This window comes from Onychomys torridus, chromosome 8, assembly GCF_903995425.1.
Source record: "Onychomys torridus chromosome 8, mOncTor1.1, whole genome shotgun sequence".
NCBI lineage: Eukaryota > Metazoa > Chordata > Mammalia > Rodentia > Cricetidae > Onychomys > Onychomys torridus.
In genome coordinates, this window is record NC_050450.1 from 47,246,948 (window position 1) to 47,268,215 (window position 21,268).

At 53.2% G+C, this 21,268-nt stretch overlaps 1 protein-coding gene across 1 annotated transcript in view; it reads right to left on the reverse strand.

Moving 5' to 3' along the window:
- Obscn (obscurin, cytoskeletal calmodulin and titin-interacting RhoGEF) overlaps positions 1 to 18,533 on the reverse strand; it is a 141,463-nt gene extending 122,930 nt beyond the window's left edge. Inside the window, 11 exon segments of the mRNA XM_036198419.1 lie at positions 1,149 to 1,424; positions 8,759 to 9,034; positions 9,543 to 9,816; positions 10,416 to 10,645; positions 10,998 to 11,279; positions 11,920 to 12,186; positions 12,523 to 12,831; positions 13,176 to 13,436; positions 14,121 to 14,390; positions 14,807 to 15,810; positions 18,497 to 18,533. Coding sequence (XP_036054312.1) covers positions 1,149 to 1,424; positions 8,759 to 9,034; positions 9,543 to 9,816; positions 10,416 to 10,645; positions 10,998 to 11,279; positions 11,920 to 12,186; positions 12,523 to 12,831; positions 13,176 to 13,436; positions 14,121 to 14,390; positions 14,807 to 15,788 — 3,427 coding nt within the window. The 5' untranslated portion in view covers positions 15,789 to 15,810; positions 18,497 to 18,533.
- Between the last annotated feature and the right edge of the window lie 2,735 nt (positions 18,534 to 21,268).

Here is a 21,268-nt window from a genome sequence, read left to right on the forward strand (position 1 = left end):
CAGTGCTCTTAATCTCTGAGTCATCTCTCCAGCCCTAGACAAAATTATTTAATGAATTTCACAAGTGATTCCTTCACTGCCCATTGAGGTCAAGTTCAAGATTTCTGAAAATATCCTTTCTCAAAGAAAGATCTTTGATCAGTTGTGTTATCAGCATATGATTCCTTTATCTCTCTTTGAAGACACACACTTAGGACAACTTCGAAGTTCCCCACCAGAGGATCTCTGGCAATTTCTTCAAACAAATTCACCGGAGGAACCATTTTAAATAGAGCTGCTTCTCACTTGCTGACACCCCACTTCTCCTAAGAAGGAGTTCATATCATATTCATTCCTAACACGCTCAGAATGCAAATCTGTATGTAGGACATGCCAGTTCTACACTGAAACAAACATCCATCCACAGGGATCTTCAACTCCAACCCTCATGTTCAAGCTTCATTACCACCACAACCAGCCCTGTGAGCTATCCTGTGTATCAAAACTCAAACTGAACCATCAGTTCTGGGTTGCCAAAGAGGATTTATCTGTGCACCTGTTTTCCATGTCAGCCTGCTTTCTCACACACCCAGGACCACTTGCCCAGGAGTGGTACTGCACACAGTGAGCTGGGTCCTCCCACATCAATCACTAATTAAGAAACTGCACCACAGACCTGCCTACAGGCCAATCGTATGGGGACATTTTCTCAACTGAGAGTCCTTCTACCCAAATGATTCTGGCTTATGTCAAGTTGACATAAAACCAACCAGCACAACTGCCAAAAATCAATATTTTCAAACAAACAGAAATTTTGAGAATCCACACATCAGGAGACGCACCACAGCAGACACCAGGGGGCAGAGGTCTTCAGGGGGAAACTAACCCTAATCCAAACCCTGGCTCTGCAACTGTCTGGCTAAGCAAATCAAAGCTCCTCTGTGCCCATCTTAAAATGGAAATAGGATTCTTCCTCATAGGATTGTTGCGAAGTTCAAAATCTTTTAAAGATAAGAATGCACTTCACAAAATCAAGGCACCCAAATGTGATCAGCAATTGCTAACAATGACGATAGGCGAAGCTGAGAAAATAGGTCACAAGGTAGCGTCTCATCCTAACGCCTCATATGCACACTACAGAACACTTTTAAGAAAGAAAGAAAACTCACCTGTGACATCCAGACGGAAGGAGACCTTCTGGCCCCCGGCCTCACAGCTGTACTCCCCAGCATCCGCCTTGCCCGCCTGCTGCACCACCAGCCTCCTCTCACAGCCCGAGGCCTCCACTCGAACCTTTGAGCCAGAGCTCAGCTTCTTCCCATCCTTGAACCAGGTCACCTCAGTCTGGGCCTGGGCCACCTCACAGCTCAGTGTGGCACTCGCCCCCGCCTCTGACTTCACCTCGCTGTGTGCCTGCTGTTCTTTGGCAAACACCATCTTGGGCTCTGGGGGCAGACAGTAAGACAAAATCAGAAACTGATTGAGTCATGAAAGTCACATGGAGAAAGGGCCTGGATGAGGCTGCTGGGGCGGGTGGGGGCAGGATGAACACCCTCCAGGCTCTGTACTCACTGAACTCAGAGAAAGGCCCTGTACCTCTCTCTCAGCAAAAAACCACAGTTCATCCACACATCCCACCACTGCTTCAGGGGCAGTTAAGGAAGGACAGAATCATTGGTGACAGACTACCGAATAAACACTTTGTAACAGTAACTCACTATTGGCAAGTGAGCCACTGCCCTATGAGCTGCTCGGTCCTTTTCATCTGCAACCATAAATCAGATTCAAGGGGGGAAATTGTCATACAGAAGATTTCAGCTTGGACAAGGCTGAAGAACAGCAGTAAATCACTTGCCTAGCATGCACCACCAAGATGTGCACACACACACACACACACACACACACACACACACACACACAGCACAGCATGTGTCTACCACTTCGCAGATCCTCATGTGTTCCACAAAGAATCCAGGAACATGGGTCTAGAAAAGGGCAGCAGGCCTGAACTAATGCACGAGCTAGCTTATGTGGGCTATAAGGGGAAAGGATCCATGGTGAATACGAAAATCACTCCTGACCATCCAGAGACTGGAAGTTAACTAAGAACAACAGTGCCGGGCAGTGGTGGAGCACACCTTTAACCCCAGCACTCGGGAGGCAGAGGCCAAGTGGACTTCTATGAGTTCGAGACCAGCCAGAGCAAGTTCCAGGACAGCCAATGCTACACAGAGAGACCCTGTCTCGAAAAACCCAAAACAAGAACAACTTCAATTACTTCTTGGCAGCTGTGAGAATGGAGAGCTCTTAGGGGAGTAACTGCACTGGAGACAGGTTGGAGGACAGCATCACCATCTATATAACTTATGGGTGGCCAGGCCTTCGAGGTCAGTAAGAACAAGCTGGAGTCAGAGATGGCAGAGGGCTTCAGTCCTCTAAGTGGACAGGCACTGCACCCCATCTCTCTGATTGGACCAGGAGATCAGGGACAAGATATGGGGCTCTCTAATTGGTTAGCTAAAATATAATTGACTCAGTCTTTGCCCAGTTTCTGCCGTAAGTTCTATCAAAACTTCCAGACAAAGAAGGTCAATGTCTTTTCCTCTCACTCTGGGAGTGGGGGGGTGGGGGTCTTTCACTTTCCCCTAATTTCTCTTACCAGCGCCTGCTTCCACTTAGCTTGCTCCCGAGAGCGTCCGAATCTCTCATTTTCACTGGCATGAGGCAACAAACCTTTGTCTCAGGTTGACTTCTGGTGGCCACTGAGTTTCTGGTGCCTTATGTCTCTGGGTCAAGCAGACCGGGACTGAGAAAGGTCTTGTTGTTCTCAACCCTGCATTAGTATCCAGGGAGAGCGGGAAGAGCATTCCAAAACACCTAACTGAACCCCAACAGCCCTGGGTTCAGTGTTGACATTTGACCATGTGACTAAAGTTCTTCCTCGCCCTGGCTGAACATGAATTAAAATTTCTCTTTAAAAGACACCTCATGTGGGACTGGGTGAGACCACAGAGAGCTGTGGGAGAGACCTCAGACAGAGACACTGGTCATCTCAGACCTGCACACAAGTAAAACCTGAGTCCACAGCACCAGGGAACACTGGTAGAACCTAAGCAGGTGTCGAGAACATGAAACAGAACGTTATAGCATTAAGACACCTTGTATGGCACACAAGAGGCCCTGCCAAGCTGAACACATATCCACCATCTGCACCTGGACCAGACACAGGGATGAGACTGGCAGAGGATGAGACAGGCAAAGGTGATTCTCAGTGGGAAAGGCACCAGGACCTTCCTGGTCACAACCAGGCTTATAACATTTGCAAACTAATTTAGTGTCTCAGCGTCTACCTGTGATGTCCAGACGGAAGGAGACCTTCTGGCCCCCGGCCTCACAGCTGTACTCCCCAGCATCCGCCTTGCCCGCCTGCTGCACCACCAGCCTCCTCTCACAGCCCGAGGCCTCCACTCGAACCTTCGAGCCAGAGCTCAGCTTCTTCCCATCCTTGAACCAGGTCACCTCAGTCTGGGCCTGGGCCACCATGCAGCTCAGTGTGGCACTGGCCCCCGCCTCTGCCTTCACCTCGCTGCGAGCCTGCTGCTCCTTGGCAAACACCACCTTGGGCTCTGGAGAAAGACAGGGACACACAGTTGCTGTAACTAATTAGGGTCTACCTTGCTTCCCAAACTCTGGTGACTCAAGGACCCCATTCTGTTAACTTTTGAGTAAGGTTTTTCACTCTGAGCAGTATATCCACTGACAATTCTTTCAGTAAGTTTTTGTGAATGGGAAACTCTCTAAAGATAGCTTCACTTCTGAATGACAGCTGAGCCGGGCACGGAATTCGAGGTGGACAGTGGTTTCCCTCAATACTTTGGACACCATGTCATCATCGCTTTTTCTGATCCTTGTCGCCCAAGTCTGCACTGTGCCCCCAGCTCCCTCTTCCTTACCCTTCATGCTCATAGTGTTGACCCACTCCCCTCTACAACAGCTCTCAAGCCTCGGCCTCCTCTCCAAGCTCACAGTCACCGTCTCTCCTGACCTCACCCCTCCTCCTGGAGTAAGGAAGAGCCTTACAGCTGGTCTCCCTGCCTCGGGTCTCCCCTTGTTTAAATCAATCCTCCATCTCGCCTCCTAGAAACTAAATGTATCATCTCCACGTCCCTATCTCCAGGAACCTAAAGAACAAAGGACCACTCCTTTAGTGGACACCTCTGGGTGTCTCCAAATGCTCCCAGGTGTGCAGGATAGACCAACAGAATAAGCATGTGCTTTTGAACACATTTCCAATACAAATTTGTAGTTCATTTTCCATTTCTATGATAAGAGAAATTGAAGCATTAGCCGCCCACCCCTACCACCACAAAAAAAAAAAAAAATAAAAGAAAGAGAGAAAGAAAGAAAGGAAAAGAAAAAGGTTAGACTCAACCTTCAGAACTCTACAAATTGACCAATGGCTTACAGTATCTGAAGAGACGAACAGACATGGTCCAGAAAAACCTCTGAACCTGGGTCACAGACTGCAGAGGTGAGGAGTTTTATATCACTACCCCCTCACCCTCTCGACTACAAAGTGCCTTTGAATCCAGTGCTGCCCCTGCAGTCCCAGACAGAGCAAGGCAGACCAGATCCTCAGACAACTAACATCATCTGATGTATGGTGACCCATGAACTTCATTCACAGACTGTCTTTATTGGTTCTGAGTTTTCAATGCAGAGCACTGTCCCCAGGAAGGACTATAGGACAACTGGAAGTCTTTACTGAATTCCAGGCTTCCCTGGACAGTGAGAACATGTTGTAGCAATAAGTCTAACCAAAAGTTAGAGAGAAGAAAAAAAAAGCCGGGTGGTGGTGGCACATGCCTTTAACCCCAGCACCTGGGAGGCAGAGCCAGGTGGATCTATCTCTGTGAGTTCAAGGCCAGCCTGGTCTCCAAAGCGAGTTCCAAGAAAGGCGCAAAGAAACCCTGTCTTGAAAAAACAAACAAAACAAAAGTTAGGGAAAGAAACTCCCCAGGGGGCTTTGGAATGCATTGGCATCCCCTAGCATAGCAGTCATGCTCAGAAAGGCCTACACACCTGGGCAACCCCATGAAAGGCCTAAGGCAATGCTGAGTTCAGTGTACAGCTGCTCAGAAAGTATTGTATCCATGGCCAACAGCCACAGACCAGCACTATCCAATCATGTGATAAGCAATGTGTCCTTTATAGCCCAGCTCAGAGAGGCCACTGACACACGAACACGACCAGCAACAAATGTTGGTGACAATTTTAAATAAGCCTTTTTTTCTAAAGAAAAGGGTATATTCAAGTAAATAAAAAGTTGGTTCTTTGAAAAATATCGATAGAACAGACTAACCATTGTCTCAACTAAAAAAAAATAATAATAATAACTAAATTTATTAAAATCCAAAACCAAAGTGAAAACATCAAGACAGACTCCCCACAAGTACAAAGGCTCTCAAAAAACATTGGAATGATTGTGTGTCAACAAATAACACCCTGGAAGCGGTGGCATACGCCTTTAATCCCAGCACTTGAGAGGCAGAGGCAGGCCCATCTCTGTGAGCTCAAGGCCAGCCTGGTCTACAGAGTGAGTTCCAGGACAGCCAGGGCTACACAGAGAAACAATGTCTCAAAAAAAAAAAAAAAAAAAAAAAAAAGAAAGAAAGAAAGAAAGAAAGAAAGAAAAGAAAGAAAAGAAAAGAAAAGAAGGGAAGGGAAGGGAAGGAGGGAGGGAGGGAGGGAGAGAGAGAGAGAGAGAGAGAGAAAGAGAGAGATGAAACAAACAACTTCCGGGAAATGTTACAGAAACTGACTGAAGAGGATAAAGAGAAGACAGGAAACCCAGAGAGTCCTGCAGTCAGTAAAGGACTGAATCAGTAATCTAAGCACAGGAGCACCCAGACCAGAAATAAGATGCCCAACCCTCTCTACCTGCAGATGAGACAGCCTTGTACCTGGGAATCCTCAGGGATTCACAAGAGAATTTAGCTTTAAGAAGCTGGTTCAGCACAGTTCCATGTACAAGATGAACACACAAATCAGTCCTCCTCCTGTGCATCAGCTGAGGGGCTAATGGTATCTGGTGGCTACTGAGAGCATAAGAGTCATTTTTCTTTGGGGTGTCGCCACTGGTGAATTACCCACTCCCTACTGGATGATCATGTGCATGCCCATATGGGCAGCACAGATTGAAGCTATTAGGAAAAAGAAAGGAAAGAAGAGCATGGGAGAGTCTTTGGGTGGGGGTCAGGAGAAGCTAGAGGAAGGAGTTGGGGGAGGTTTGATCAAGATATATACATGTGCCAGGCAGTGGTGACGTGCACCTTTAATACCAGCACTCGGGAGGCAGAAGCAGGCGGATCTCTGTGAGTTCGAGGCTAGCCTGGTCTACAGAGCTAGTTCCAGAAGAGCTAGGGTTATTACACAGAGAAAACCTGTCTCAAAAAAGAAAGATATACACAAGTATGAAATTTTCAAAAACTACATTTTTTAAAGATTTATTTATTTATTATGTACACAGAAGAGGGTGCCAGATCTCATTACAGATGGTTGTGAGCCACCATGTGGGCACTGGAAATTGAACTCAGGACCTCTGGAAGAGCAGTTGGTGCTCTTAACCTCTGAGCCATCTCTCCAGCCCAAAAAATACATTTTTAAGGTGGGATTAAGTAAAGAATTCCATCACAGTGGTGACATTGAAAAATACACCCTTAGTGGTAAGTTCTCAAGCAAATGCAAGACCTATTAACTGAAAATGTTCATATAAATAAACAAATGAAAAGTCATACCATAGTCACGGATTTTAAGTCTTAATTTTAAAATGGCAATACTCCTAAAATTAATCTGTGTGGTCATGTAAACATATGTCCTATTTTATAAAATTTTTAGAAATGACATTAAAGTTAACAGAAGGCAAAGGTAACTTGAATGGCCAATACAATCTTTTAAAAAACAAAGAGGAACTGGGGAGATGGCTTAGTGGTTAAGAGCACTGGCTGCTCTTCCAGAGGACCTGAGTTCTGTTCTCAGCACCACACTGCACCTCACAGCTGTCCATAACTCTAGTCCCAGGGGATCTGATGCCCTCTTCTGGTTTTCATGGGCACCAGGCACACATGTGGTACACAGACACACATGCAGGCAAAACACCCATACATATAAAATAATAATTTCATAAGGAAATAAACAAATAAATTTTAAAAGAAAAAACAAAATTGGAGGTGTTCACCTCCCAGTTTTGAAACTTACTATAAAATTACTGTCATCCAGGGCTAGAGACATGGCTCAGCAGTTAAGAGCATGTGCAGCTCTTGCAGAAGACTGGAGTTCAGTTCCCAGCACCCACATAACAGCTCACAACTACCTGCGACTCCAACTCCAGGGGCCTACTGCCCTCTTTCAGTCTCCTCTGGTACTGCACATACATAGAGGTATGCATACGTGCAGGCTTTTTTTTTTAATTACAGTGACTTGCCAGGCATAGTGGCACATGCCTTTAATACATACCACTTTGGAGGCAGAGATGGACACATTCTGGTAAGTTTGAGGCCAGCCTGCCCTACATATCAAGTTCCAAGCCAGCCAAGACTATATAGTGAAACCCTGACACACACACATCCCCAAAAAAAAGAAGAGAAAAAGGTTTATAGCGATCAATTAAACAAGGCCCTAACTCTCTCCATGTTCAAACGTGAGCTCAAAATGTATCAAAGACCTAAACATAAAATCAGAAGCCACAATACAACTAGAAGGAAGTAAGAGGGAATACCTCTGTCAGTACATTGATACAGATAATGAATGTTGGCTAAGACCCCAAAACCAAAGAAACAAAAACTAATTTTAGCATGTGCATGCACACATGCAGGACCGTACACACACACACACACACACACACACAGAGAGAGAGAGAGAGAGAGAGAGAGAGAGAGAGAGAGAGAGAGAGAGAGAGGGAGAGACAGACAGGCAGACAGACAGATAGACAGAGGGAGAGCTCTAATCCTTCCATATCCTTCCTCTTTTGAATGTGATGGTTGGAACCACGTGTGACCAACCATGAGGCAGAATGAATTTGAAAGAGGATGACACAGAATGAATGTCCGTGACTTTGTGATAAAAGGTCAAAAAAGTTCCCCCAGGGTCCAGCCTCCGTGTGTCCAGACCTTCTGCAATGGCGCCTGCCACCCTGCTATCCACAGCAGGGTCTGCTTCTCTATGCTCGGGAGCAGGCAGGCTTTTGCTTAGCTCTGACCCAAACAAGCAGAGGTAACACTCTGGTCTCCAGAGCAGAGCTTCAAATGCTCCTGCACCCTGAGGGAGACCTGACCACCTCAAGTAGAGGCCCGGGTGGCCCTAGAGACCACAACTCTGGGGACAAGCTGCTGCAAAGCAAGAGACCACAAAGGGAGACCACAGCTCCCAAACCAGCACTGAGGTCAGCCCCGTTGCCTCTCATCGCATACAGTCCTTTCCTCCAGGGCCATCTCAGTGAGGACGTCAGATGCAAACATACATCCGGCTTGGCTTCCCAGCCCTGGTGACACCACACTAGACAGAAGTGAGCCATCAGTACAGACCACACAGTACCTCCTGCCCCACGGACTGGAGAGACTAGAGCATACTTCTCTTCACTCCTCTGATCTTGGGGTTACCTGTTACTTGTAGAGAACTAGCCAATACATGCCCTTGTGCAGTCTTGCAACACACCCAGCCCACACTGAAACATGCCCCCCAGGGTTGTCCCGTGACATAGCCAAATGTCTAACCAACTGACCTGTGATGTCCAGACGGAAGGACACCTTCTGGCCCCCGGCCTCACAGCTGTACTCCCCAGCATCCGCCTTGCCCGCCTGCTGCACCACCAGCCTCCTCTCACAGCCCGAGGCCTCCACTCGAACCTTCGAGCCAGAGCTCAGCTTCTTCCCATCCTTGAACCAGGTCACCTCAGTCTGGGCCTGGGCCACCGTGCAGCTCAGTGTGGCACTGGCCCCCGCCTCTGCCTTCACCTCGCTGCGAGCCTGCTGTTCCTTGGCAAACACCACCTTGGGCTCTGGGGACAGATGGGGACACAAAGTCAGAGGCACTGTCTAGATCAGCAAGGTCACAATGGGAAAGACCCTGGATAGCTCAGCTGGAGGGCAGAATGTCATCCAGGACCTGCACTCTATGTGCTCAGGAGAAACCCCAGGGCCTCCAAACACTGGGAAAGTCATGCTTCCTTATCCATCCAGAACACATTCCAAGACCTGCAGTTGGTGCCTCAGAGGCAGATAGCACCAAATACTGTGTATGTTTTTCCTAGAGGGCCCTGAGAAAGTTTAGTTAACAAGTCAGGCACAGTAAGAAACTCATAAGCCAGGTGTGGTGATGCATGGCTACAATCTCAGCATTCGGGAGGCAGAAAAAAGCAGACTCTGTGAGTTTGAGGCTAGCCTGGTCTACATAGCAAGTTCCAGGCAGAGCCAGCCAAGGTTACATAGTGAGACCCTGTCTCAAAAATAAAATCAAGAAGATGTAATAATTATGAATACACATGTGAACTGTCCCAAGGGACTGACCTGTGACGTCCAGACGGAAGGAGACCTTCTGGCCCCCGGCCTCACAGCTGTACTCCCCAGCATCCGCCTTGCCCGCCTGCTGCACCACCAGCCTCCTCTCACAGCCCGAGGCCTCCACTCGAACCTTCGAGCCAGAGCTCAGCTTCTTCCCATCCTTGAACCAGGTCACCTCAGTCTGGGCCTGGGCCACCTCACAGCTCAGTGTGGCACTGGCCCCCGCCTCTGACTTCACCTCGCTGCAAGCCTGCTGTTCCTTGGCAAACACCACCTTGGGCTCTGGGGACAGTCAGACAAAGACACTTATTCAGAGGATCCTTTCAAGCTCCTGAGTCCTGGATTCTGGTTAACCAACTCTGGACTCCAGGACACTCCATTTCCTGCCACAAAGATCTCCCAAGGTCCCCTGCCTAGCGGTGACTCTTCTTAAACCTGAGTGTATGCTGTCTAGCCAGTGTGTAATGCCAGAACAGATTGGCATGGCAGGCCAGCAAGGAGTCACCAGGCCAGCCCATGCAAGCCAACACAGCGTTCTATTATCCCCTAATCTGCCCACCTTCAGGAACACTCTCTACAGAGCAGCAAAGGAAGGTCCCATTCATGAACACATCCCCTGTTTTCTCCACCAACTGGAAACTGACCATGCCTTGATTTTTGCTTTTGGATATAGCCAAACATAAATCCATGCATATAACCGAGAATCCTGTTGCACAGAATTTGTGCATTTGTAGGCATGGAACACACATGCCTCTGGAAAAGCAGCAAAGAGTTTTCAGCTGTGGAGACGTACATGGATTCCACCCAATGGTCCAGTGTGGGGAACCCCAGTCCCCTCAAGGGTGGTATGCACCTATGCCAGAGATGTAAGTCTGCAGCATCTTCATGCAGGGAACAGGAGACTCCCTTGCCCTGCCTGGTATCCGAAGCTGCCCCCAGCCAATGCCATACTCCCATGCCCTACTGCAAGAAGCCCTGGCAAGAGGGACCAAAGCATCTTGCTATCTTTGCCCCAGTACATTTGCACATGTGCCTCTGAGGCCCAGTTGGCTCCCAACCACCGCATCCACACAACCACCTGCTACATCTGTGAAGAAAAGCTGTAATGCCTACAGAGTACATGGATGAAGATGCCCAGACCTAGACCACATATGACCCTGACTCTCACCCAGACTGGAGAGGTTTCAACCACAGCTAGGAGGTCCTTCTTCCTACAGAGCTGAACTACCCACCACCATTCTCTCTCTCTCTCTCTCTCTCTCTCTCTCTCTCTCTCTCTCTCTCTCTCACACACACACACACACACACACACACACACACACACGTCAGAAAACAGCTACCCCACTGCCCAGAACCCCTTAGGAAATAAATGCCTGGAGCTAGGGGACAGAGGCTACACAACCATGAACCATGCTGCAGCACAAGGACATGATGCCAGCCCCACTGCCCACCTGCACTCACCTTGGACCAACAACTGGTAGGCAATGCGGCTCCCACGACTAACACACTCATAGAGGCCAGCATCATCCTGTGCCACATCCCGCACCAGCAGGGCTCGCCTCCCAGCTGACACCTGCATCTCGTACTTGGGTCCTAGGGGCAGCTCGCGGCCATCCTTCAGCCAAGTCACAGCCGCAGCCTGGTCGGACAGCTCAGCCAGCAGCTGTGCCTCCTCATGCAACCAGGCCAGCACCTCCCGGGCAGCCACAGCAGGAAGCTTGTTGCTGGCTAGCCCCAGAGCGGCTACAGGTCAGGGATGGTTAGACAGAAGTTAGTAGGAACAGAGACCACAAGAAGGTAGGCAAAAGGAGTCGCAGGCAGCGAAGGAGAGGAGAGAGGGTTTGAGGATGGGGAAAGAGAGGTAAAGGGAAAAGAGAAATTCAGGGGAAAGGGTGGATTGGAAGGAGAGCAGACATGGAAAGCAAGTCAGTGAAAGGCAAGAGAAGGGTGTGAAGAGGCGTGAGAAGGGAGCAGAGAGAGTGAACACAGGGTACCAGTGAGAAGAGGGAGACCATGGGGAAAGGCGGATGTAGGGGAAGTGAGACAGAGGTAAGAAAGAGACAGGCAGGCAGAGAGGAGACACGGGGGTAGATAGATAGATAGAAGAGAGGACGAGAAAAGAGGCAGTCAGAGACGCGGTCCAGCCCTGGGGCATCTCGTACACGTACACGCATGCGTGTGTGCACACACACACACACACACACACACACACACACACACACACAGCCCAGCCTCAACTGCCAGCCTGGGGTGAGCAGCCTCAAGCACCCAGCTCTCCTATCCCCTTTGCACACTGCCTTCAGACAAACCTTCCCCCCGGGGATTACCGCTTCTCCCTACTACCACACCGCAGAGGAAACGGGACTCGGGGACTCAGGCCTACCTCGGACCACCATCTGGATGCTGGTTTCAATGCCGTTAGCCACAAACTTCAGCTGTGCCCCGTGCAACCTGGCAGGCACCTCTCTGATGGTGAGCATATGCCGGGTACGGTCACAGCGGATCACGTATACGCTGCTGGCTTTCAAGGCCTCCCCATTCAGGTACCACTCGCCCTCAGAGGCCACGGTGAGGTCCACAGAGAAGGTGACCTCACCACCCTCCACCGCCTCCACTGCCTTCAGAGGTGTCTTTACAGCCAGCCTGGGGACTGCAGGGTGGGCAGAATTAAGGGAGAAGTCGGAGGCAGATAAACCCTCAGGTTCTGCCTCCCCTTCCTCTGCCCTGCCCCCACAAAGATGGAGTAGCCGAAGCCTGGCTTCCTGAGGCTGCTGAAGAGGGGCAGGTTCAGTGGGACCTGGGTCCTGTCTTAGGATTACTCCTCCTTCATAAGGAGGCTTCAACATACCCCCTCCCCCCGCCAATCCACGTAGCAAGTCCCCTTAAGATGATCCTGGCTCCCCTGGAGGCAGAACTACGCTTTGGGGTCCAGTAACTCAAGAGCAGGTGGCAGCCCCCTGTGATGTTACTAGATGGTCTCACTCACCCAAGTGGATGGTCCCTGGAAACTCAAGGTAAGGGCTCTGGCCAAAGTGGTTGATGGCTGACACTCGGAACTGGAAGTCGCCCTCCTCAGCCACACCAGCCACGGTAAACTCAGTTGTGGCCAGCCATTCTGTTTCATGACACCGGCTCCAAGCATAAGCGCCAAGTCTCCTTTTCTCCACCACATAACCGTCAATGGTGACAGGGCGGTCCCCATGGGGTGGTGGGGACCAGCTCAGGGTCACAGAACTCTCTGTCTTGGCCTTCACCACAGGGTTAGCAGGGGGGTACAGGGGTGGCCTCCTGGGTGCTGTGTGGAAGATAGGTCGAGCTCACCAACTGGGAGCTCCCTCCCCCAGCCTTGGGTCACCCAGAAAGGGAATGACAGAACTCTCCCTGGGCACTGCTCTGGTGGATGGGATGGTACCACCCACCATCAGTGGGCTCAGAAGTCCCTCTCCAGCTCTGCGGCCACCCAGTTGCAGTGGGAAGGTCCCTCCAAGAGAAAAGCTTGGAATGGAGGACTCACAGCCACAATGTTCTGCCACCCTTGGACCTCCACTGGAAAGGGGGAGCCCACAGCACTGAGGGAGGACGGGCGCAGCTGTGCCCCTGGCAGGAGGGCCACCCAAAGGCCATTCTTCCAAGCCTTACCTGATACACAGAACTGGGTGGTTGTTCGGCAGCCACCAGCCACAAAGGCCACCTCACCCATGTCCTCCAAGGTACACTGGAAGATGGTCAGTGTGTGGCACGTGCCTTCTGCAGTGATGGCTACCCGGCCCCCTGCCACCATCTCCTCCTGGTTCCGCAGCCACTGGACAGGGCCCTCGGGGACAGCTAGCTCCACCCAGAAGATGGCTGTGTCTCCAGCGCGCACTGCCGTCTTCCGGGGTAGCTTTCTGGTCAGGTTCCCTGGAGTGGGAAGATTGCCAAGGGGGTAAGGCAAGCCCCCTGTGTACCCCATTCTCCTTTCACACACACCCTACATCCCCTACTCTTGTGGCCTCCGTCTCGTCTTCTTACCCATCCAGCCCCATTCTCCCACCGGCTTCACTCGTGTGTACACACACACACACACACACACACACACACACACACACACACACCTTCTGCCCAACCCTACCTCCTGGCCCCCTGCCTTTCCAGAACCAGGCTTCACTCTAACCCTACCCTCCTTCTAAATACTGCCAGCCTCAACCCTCGGGAGCCCCAGGTCCCTACACACCTCGATGCCCTAGAACCTCCCCATCTACTGACACGCCTCTTGCGAACCTGCACCCTCCTCCCTGCCTGCGGACCTCAGCCTATCTCCCCAATGCAGGAGCAAACACCTTCTTGTCAACCTGACCCATCACACTCTGCTCGACCCCACCCTCACCCCACATCCCAGACCCCCTCTGCCCCTCCCCCTGCCTTTCCTTCACCCTGGCCCCTCTGGCCCTCTCACCTCCGTCCTATTCACCCACCTTCCCTCCCACACACCATTGACTCCACCCTTGGATGCTAGGTCAGCCTCCTCTGCTCCCAAGCTCGTTTGCCCGCCCCGTCCGGCCCCGCCCGGCCCCACCCAGCCCCACCCAGCCCAGCCCCGCCTGCCTTGGACCGAGAGCTCTGCCACCGTGCGGCTGCCCTCTGTGGTCTCGCAGATGTACACCGCGTCGTCGTCCGCCGAGACGTCGCGCACGGTCAGCCGGCGCTCGGTGCCCTCCTCCTCGATGCGGTACTTGGCGCTGGCCCACAGACGCGTCTCCTCCTTGAACCACGCCGCCTCCGTGGCCGGCTGCGCCACCTCACACTGGAACGTGGCAGACTCTTTCTCTTTCACCTCCAGGTCCTGCAACCGCTTCTTGAAGGGCACCGCCGGCTCTGCGGGAGAGGGGCCGACGGGGTTTCGGGGTGTGACGCAGCGGACCAGGGGAACCAGAAGTGGAGAGGGTGCAGGGTGGGATAGGAGAGTAAGAGAAAGCGGAGCACAGAAAAGCGAACAGCAGGGGATGTGTGAGCTGTGAGGCAGGGGTGTGGAGGGAAGGATGGAGGGATGGTGACTGGGACTACGTTTCCCTACGGTGGTTCGCGCCCGGAGCCATGATCGCCTGTTCATTTTGAGGAACCACAGCCGCCCAGGCCTCCAGCTCAAGATGCAACCACCCAACCCTAGCCGATCTTTGGACCAGGTTATCACCCAGGACCGCAGCTGGCGCTCAGATGAATGCACCTGAGGTTGTGGGGAGTCGGGGAAGAGCCTCACCCCTGTGCCTGTGTCGGGAGGCTAGTCTGCTCACCTCGCACGACCACCAGCACGGAGCTGTAGGTCTGGCCTACGAGGTTGGAGGCTGTGCAAGTGTAGAGGCCACGGTCCGATTGCTTGCAGAAAAGAATCTTAAGGACGAAGTTCTCTTGCTCATCCTCATACACCACGTGGCGCCGGCCCTCGGTCACCAGCTGCCCGTCCTTCTTCCACACTGTCTCGGGCTTGGGCTCGCCGGTCACAAAGCAGCTGAGGCGCGCGTGTTTGCCCTCGGTCACCGTGCAGGTGCGTGTGCCGGCGCCGGGCGGGGAGGGGGGGACGCCCTCTGCGCGCATGGCCTCGCGCCGCTGCTGCAGATGCGCCAGGAGCGAGGCGGTGGAGGCCCCGGGTGGTCCGGCAGCCTCGGCGTCCGAGTCCACCACGAGCGCGGCGGCGGCGCTGGCGGAACCCAGCGGGTTCTCGGCTCGGACTTCGTAGGTGCCACCGTCGCGAGGCCGTGCCGACCGGATGCGAAGCGCGCTGGCCTCGCCGTGATCTTCCACGCGCACATGGGGGGCATCGGGGGCGCCCAGGCGCCGCCCATCCTTGGACCAGCTCACAGCGGGTTGTGGTGAGCCGCCCACGCGACATCGGAAGGTAGCGTCTGCGCCCTCGCGCACGCGGATGGAGGTGGGCCGCAGCAGAAAGTGGGGCGCCTGCTCGGCGCACGTGCCCTCCGAGTCCACTCGCAGGCCGACGGCGGCGAAGGCCTCCCCGATGGCATTCCTCGCGCGACACACATACTGCCCACTGTCACCGAGCGCCAGATCCAGGATGGTGAGGCGGTACACATCCCCGTCCTGGGCCAGGCGGAAGCGTGCTCCTGCCTCCACTGGCTGCCGGTCCTTCTCCCAGCTCACGTGTGGCGTGGGGTTACCCACGATCTGGCAGCTCAGTGTGGCATCCTTGCCCACAGATACCACAAAAGCCTTTGGCCGCGTCAGGAAGCGGGGCGCTCCGCTGAAGGAGTGGTCCATGGTGGCAGCAGGGTTGGGGGGTCTACAAAAGGCAAAGATGAAGGTCATGAGGCTGTTGAGATGAGCTAGTCGCCTGTGCCACATTCGGCCCTCTTCCTTATCTAACATGTTAACAGGAAACCCCAATTCAACCAAACGGGCACCTCCACGTGGGCTGCCTCCTCTGCAAGTCTCGTTTGCCCCTCCACTCCCAAGACCCCATAGTGGCTCCAAAGTTCAGCAGTTCAGACTAGCCCTTTTCTGTGACTTGGAAATCTAGCATCTTTCATTACCTGATGTACTTCCACTCCACACCCAACTCCAGTCTCTCTACCCAAACAGCAAGTCCTCTTGACTTCCAAGAGGACATGTTCTTCAACCAGCAGAAAAGGAAAGGAACCCTCACCCTCACCGGAAGTGAAGCTCGTCCTAACCGAAGTGCTCTCACCCTCTGGGCTGAAGGTAAACCCATACTCACTAGAACCTGCCTGCCCTCATACTGCCAGTCTTCAGGGAAAGCCTGGCCGGCCCCACGTAAGGGCAGGGTGTGGGAACAATGCAGTCAATGTCTGCAAAGGATGGCAGGAAGGTCCCTACAGTCTGGGGACAGGACAGTCAGCCTCTCTCTAGAAGAGCTGGGGTCCAGCTGGACCTAGCTAGCCTGGGGCCCCATTGGCCTTGTCACTACTCGGTCCTTAGCATGGACCTGCCAACTTGGACCCCCTGCAAGAATGAAATTGCATGCCTCAGTCGTCCTAGGAATCATCGGCACCCAGATAACACTGGCCTCTGCCCAATCAAGGCTTAGCCCCAGCCAACCATCCACTGATCCGGTGAGTGGATGGGACTACCTGCCTGCACCAGGTCTTATATAAGAACAGTGGGCACCATGGCTGGCTCAGCAGGCGAACCTCCTCCACCCTTGGCAGACATGAGCACCCCAGTGCAGAGACCTTCACCACAGCCTCTGCACTTGCCCTGCTTTACCAGTCTCTCAGCCTGGGCTACCTGAGAGGGGACCGGCCAGTTGATGGGTTTATATTCCCCGACCCTCCAGTTCCTAGTCCTGTGATTCAGGAAGCTAATCCCCCTAATCCTCTTCCAGGAGGCTGATTCTGGACCAGGGCTGGGCTGCACTGGCCAGTTTGCTGACTCACTGCCCAGTCAGCACCTCTGTCCCCCACCCACAGACCGGCTTCATCTCTTAAGGTTAGCATAGGGCCGTCAGGCAGCACCAGCCGGGGCCTAGTCCAGCCCCTGGAGATGCCTTTCAGCATCTGTCCCTTGACATCAGTACCAGAGTCCTTGCGTCAGAGCTCTTTCTACCCTCCTTACTCAGTCTGCAGGTTCCCGAGAAGCATGGCAGGGCACCCCATGACCCTACCCACCATCCCATGCATAGCCTGGGGTGGCCCAGCGTGAAACACGTGAACAAGAATGTGCAAACAGCCTCGCACACACATGTTTAAGGGGAGCTGGACCCAGCCTCAGCAGGTCCACAGGCCCTGGAGAAGCCAGAATGATTGAAGACTAGAGTTCTCCTAAGCCCCCATGATGGTGCCCCTGGGTCTCGCTGTCTGCTCAAGGCCTGCATTCCTTCCACAACTGTTGCCAGTCAGTCGCACACCAAGGCACTGGGCCACTCTCATGGGGTCAGAATGGCAGCCTTAGAGCTGCTCAGCCACCCTGACAAGCAGGTCTAAGGTCAGAGAAGGGCTCCCAGGCCTGGGGATCTATCTGTTCTCTTCCCTACCGATGAGGAAACCGAGATGGTGACAGAAGCTTCAGGAAATCTATCCCAGACAGGCCCCTCCTCTCGCCTGGCTTGGGCTGGAGGCGCTGGACATATGTCCTAACCAGGAGGGTCCAGGTGGTCATCCCCAGCCTCTCAGAGAAGCCTCTTCCTCCTCGGAAGTCAGCTCTTCCTCAACCTTAGAGGACGTCTCCAACCCAGCAGGCGCTTTGGACCACCCCACCCCCGACTGCCTAGGGTGGGTTTGCAGGAGCCCCTGCCCCTGGTTCATAGAACTGGCCACACCACTCACACCCTCCACAGCTGTAACAGAACTCTGCTACTCTGTTTCTTGCAGGGTGAACCAGGATGAACCAAGTGGGAGGTGACACACAGACACCGGCCAGAAGCAGAGGCTACCCCCTCCCTGGAACTCCACCTTGCTGGGCCCCTTCTCCTCTCCACCACTCCAAGAGCAGAACCAGCAGACCTGTGGCCCCCATGCCCTTCTAGAGCAGATCTCCAAGGGCAGCCCCTGAGCTCAGCCTCACCTTAGACCCCAGGGCTGTGGCTTCCCCCGCTCCCCGGGAAATTCTTTCCTGGAGTCAAGTGTCAGTGCCCCTCTGGCTGTCCCCTCCACTGAGCCAACAGGCCCAAAATAGCCCCAGCTGTCAGCGGGCATCCATCTTGGAAGAGCTGGGGGCAGGGCCGCCAGACCCCCAGGCAGCAGGAAGACTGGGGGTAACCCAGTCAGGGGTTGCACAGTGCTAGCCCCAGCCCTCCCAGATCCCTAAGGGCAAACTGCCCCTTCCCATTCTGAGGTCTCAACCCAGAGTCACAGAAGGGCCCAAGTCTGGCATCCAGCCCACTCTTCTCAGGGAGGGGCCTAGGCTGACCAGACCCTTAAGGTCCCCAAGTTCCACAGAACACCATGACCTTCAGCCCATCTGACCTCCAGGAGCAAAAGTCGGCCCTCCAGGCAGCTCTGCCTCCTCACCTGTGTCTACCAGGGGTTGGGGCAGCGCCCAGGCAAGGGGCACAGGTGGTGAGTTGGGGGCTGCTGGGTCTTGCCTCCTTCCTGGGGCCCAGGCCGACGTGGTTCCCACCCAGCAGCCCACACTCCAGCCGGTCCTCAGACTGGACAGGGACGAAAGGACAGGCAAAGGCTGTCAGCTGAAGAAGGCTGGGCCCGCCCCTGCCCCACCCCCATTTCTGGTCAGCCCAGCCCAGCCTAGCTCCAAAATAGCCCTGGTGTCACTGTCCAGGATTCAGTTTCACCCTCAGCCCCAAGGAGGCAAAGGGCAGATGGTCAGGAGCAGGAAGACGTCTGTGTCCTCCACTGTGATGCAGGGAGAAGGGCAGCTGGTCCAGCTCTCCTCAGACCAGCATCGTGGAGTGTGGCGCGGGAACAGAGCGGAGGGTCCCAGGATGGTGTCGAAAGGATCCATTAAGCAGTCTTGAAGGCAAAAGTTGGCATTGACCATGAAGGGGACCCAGGACCACCACAGAGAACCAGGTCTACATCTAAGGAATCACAAGACCACACAGGGGTCAAGATCAGTCCCAGGGGACACAAACCACCCAAAGACCCAGGTGTACTTTAAAGGAACCCATGGACACTCAAGAAAAGCCAAGGACCCACGTCTGCCCTCAGAAGGATCAAGTTTACTCCAAGGGGACTAGAACAACCTGCTCTGCTCCCCACCTGGCACTCCTGGGACCCAGCAGTATAAGGGGACAGCCATTAGCCATACATGATCCCTGACTCATACCTACTCTGCCATGTCCACTTCTGGGACCCTTGGTCTCTGTGCCATGCTCAGGCTGGCTTGGGTCTGTGGTGACCTTCAATGAGAGTGGAACCCTAATAAGAACCAACCTAGCCAGGGCCAAGGGGTCTGAGGCTGGGGTTGAGCTGGGCACTGGCAGTACCTTCATGCCCCAGGCAGGGCTGTTCATTGTCCCAGTGTGGACTTGGGCAGTACCTACTGCTTTGTGTCCCGAGCAGGACTGCCCATTCCCCCAAACCCAGAGTAGATCCTGTCTAGAGAGAAGATGAGCTGGCAGCTGGGAGCCTGGGGTTGGGGGTTATCTTGTGGGCTCCTTGGTCTTTCCTGACCCTTAAGGAGCCGGTATTGAAGAAGGCATACAGCTCTCCCTGTGGGCCCCATTTAAGGACATGGGGAACCAAGGGGAAATACCAAGGTTTGTCTCTTATGAGTCACACAATCTCTAGCTGTCCCCCACTTGCCAGTGCTGTGGGACCCAGGGGAAGAGTCAGCCAGAAGTAGGCTGGGAACTATTCATACCTCCAGTCTGACCCCTATTCCAAGGCCAGGGTTCTGTGTCCTTGCCTGCACTCTGAACCTATGGTAAGGGCCCTCTTCTGACTAGTATCCCCAATCCTTACCTGACATAGAGGGCAGGGGCACTCTCAGGGTCTCTGTACAGGTACATTCATTCTACTCATAAGTTTCCTTCCTCATCACCCCCAAAAGCCCCATCCCTAACATGAGTACCACAGGGGACGGGCTTTAGCATGTGAATTTCAAAGGAGATAGCTCCCGATCTCAATGAGGAAAGAAAGAAAGGGATTTAGCTCAGTGGTAGAGCGCTTGCCTGGCAAGCACAAGGTCCTGGGTTTGATCCTCAGCTAAAAAAAAAAAAAAAAAAAGAAAGAAAGAAAGAAAGGAAGGAAGGAAGGAAGAAAGAAAGAAAGAAAGAAAGAAAGAAAGAAAGAAAGAAAAGAAAAGAAAAGAAAAGACACCAGGCCTAGGAACAAGACCCTAAAAGGCCATGGCTGATGCACTCTTATGTGCTCTTATGGATGTTTGTGTAGTGTGTGTGAATGTAAACATCTGCACAGATGTTAGTTCACATGTTTGGGGGGAGGTTATGGAGACACTAGCTTATGTAGAGGCATACATGCCTCATGCCCTCCCAGGTCATGCATGGAAGGACAGAGGAAACATCTAGCTCCCTGGCTACCTCCAGGGCCTCCTGGGAAAGTCGGATCTTCTTTTGCTTGGATGAAACCATTAAGGGTTTCCTTTTGTAGCCTGGATTGGCCTTAAACTCACTCACGGTCCTCCTGCCTCAGCCTCCTGAGTGCTGGGATTTCAAGTACATGGTACCAGGCCCAGCTCCTCTTAACTCCAGGGTGGCCCTGGGCTACTGGTGGTCTTCACCCTTACCTCACTGGCTCATCCATGAAGTACCACTGGGGCTGGGTTTTCTGCCTCCCACCTGGGTCTGAGTCTGTGGTGACGCTTGCACAAAGCTCCCTGATGCTGCAATGGGCCCTGCAAACCTGAGTATCTTCCACACATTAAAGTCCAGATCATCAGCCCAGGATCTGTCCCATTTCTTGCTTGCATCCTTTGACAAAACAACTGTTCCCTGAGTCTCTCCAGTCCTCGTGGAATGTAACAGAGAAGCAGATTCTTCTGGCTCCAAACCCACAGGTAGATACCAAGTCCCACAGGAATGCACACCCAGGGACTTGCACAGCTGGGTGGTTTTAAGGAGAGTGGCTCATTGACGGAATTGAAGGAGACATGACGGCCAGGGAGCTGAAGCACCTGCTTGTGTGCCCCAGACAACAGGCATGGGAAAGGGACCGGAGGAGTGGAAGCCCTCCACTTGGTGAACACACACAGACTGAGAGGCAGTATGTGGACCCTGATGGCGTAGTTACACACACGGGGCTGGGGCCATACAGACTATGAGACAAAGGCAGAGAGACTGGGGGGCAAACAGGACCATGCCC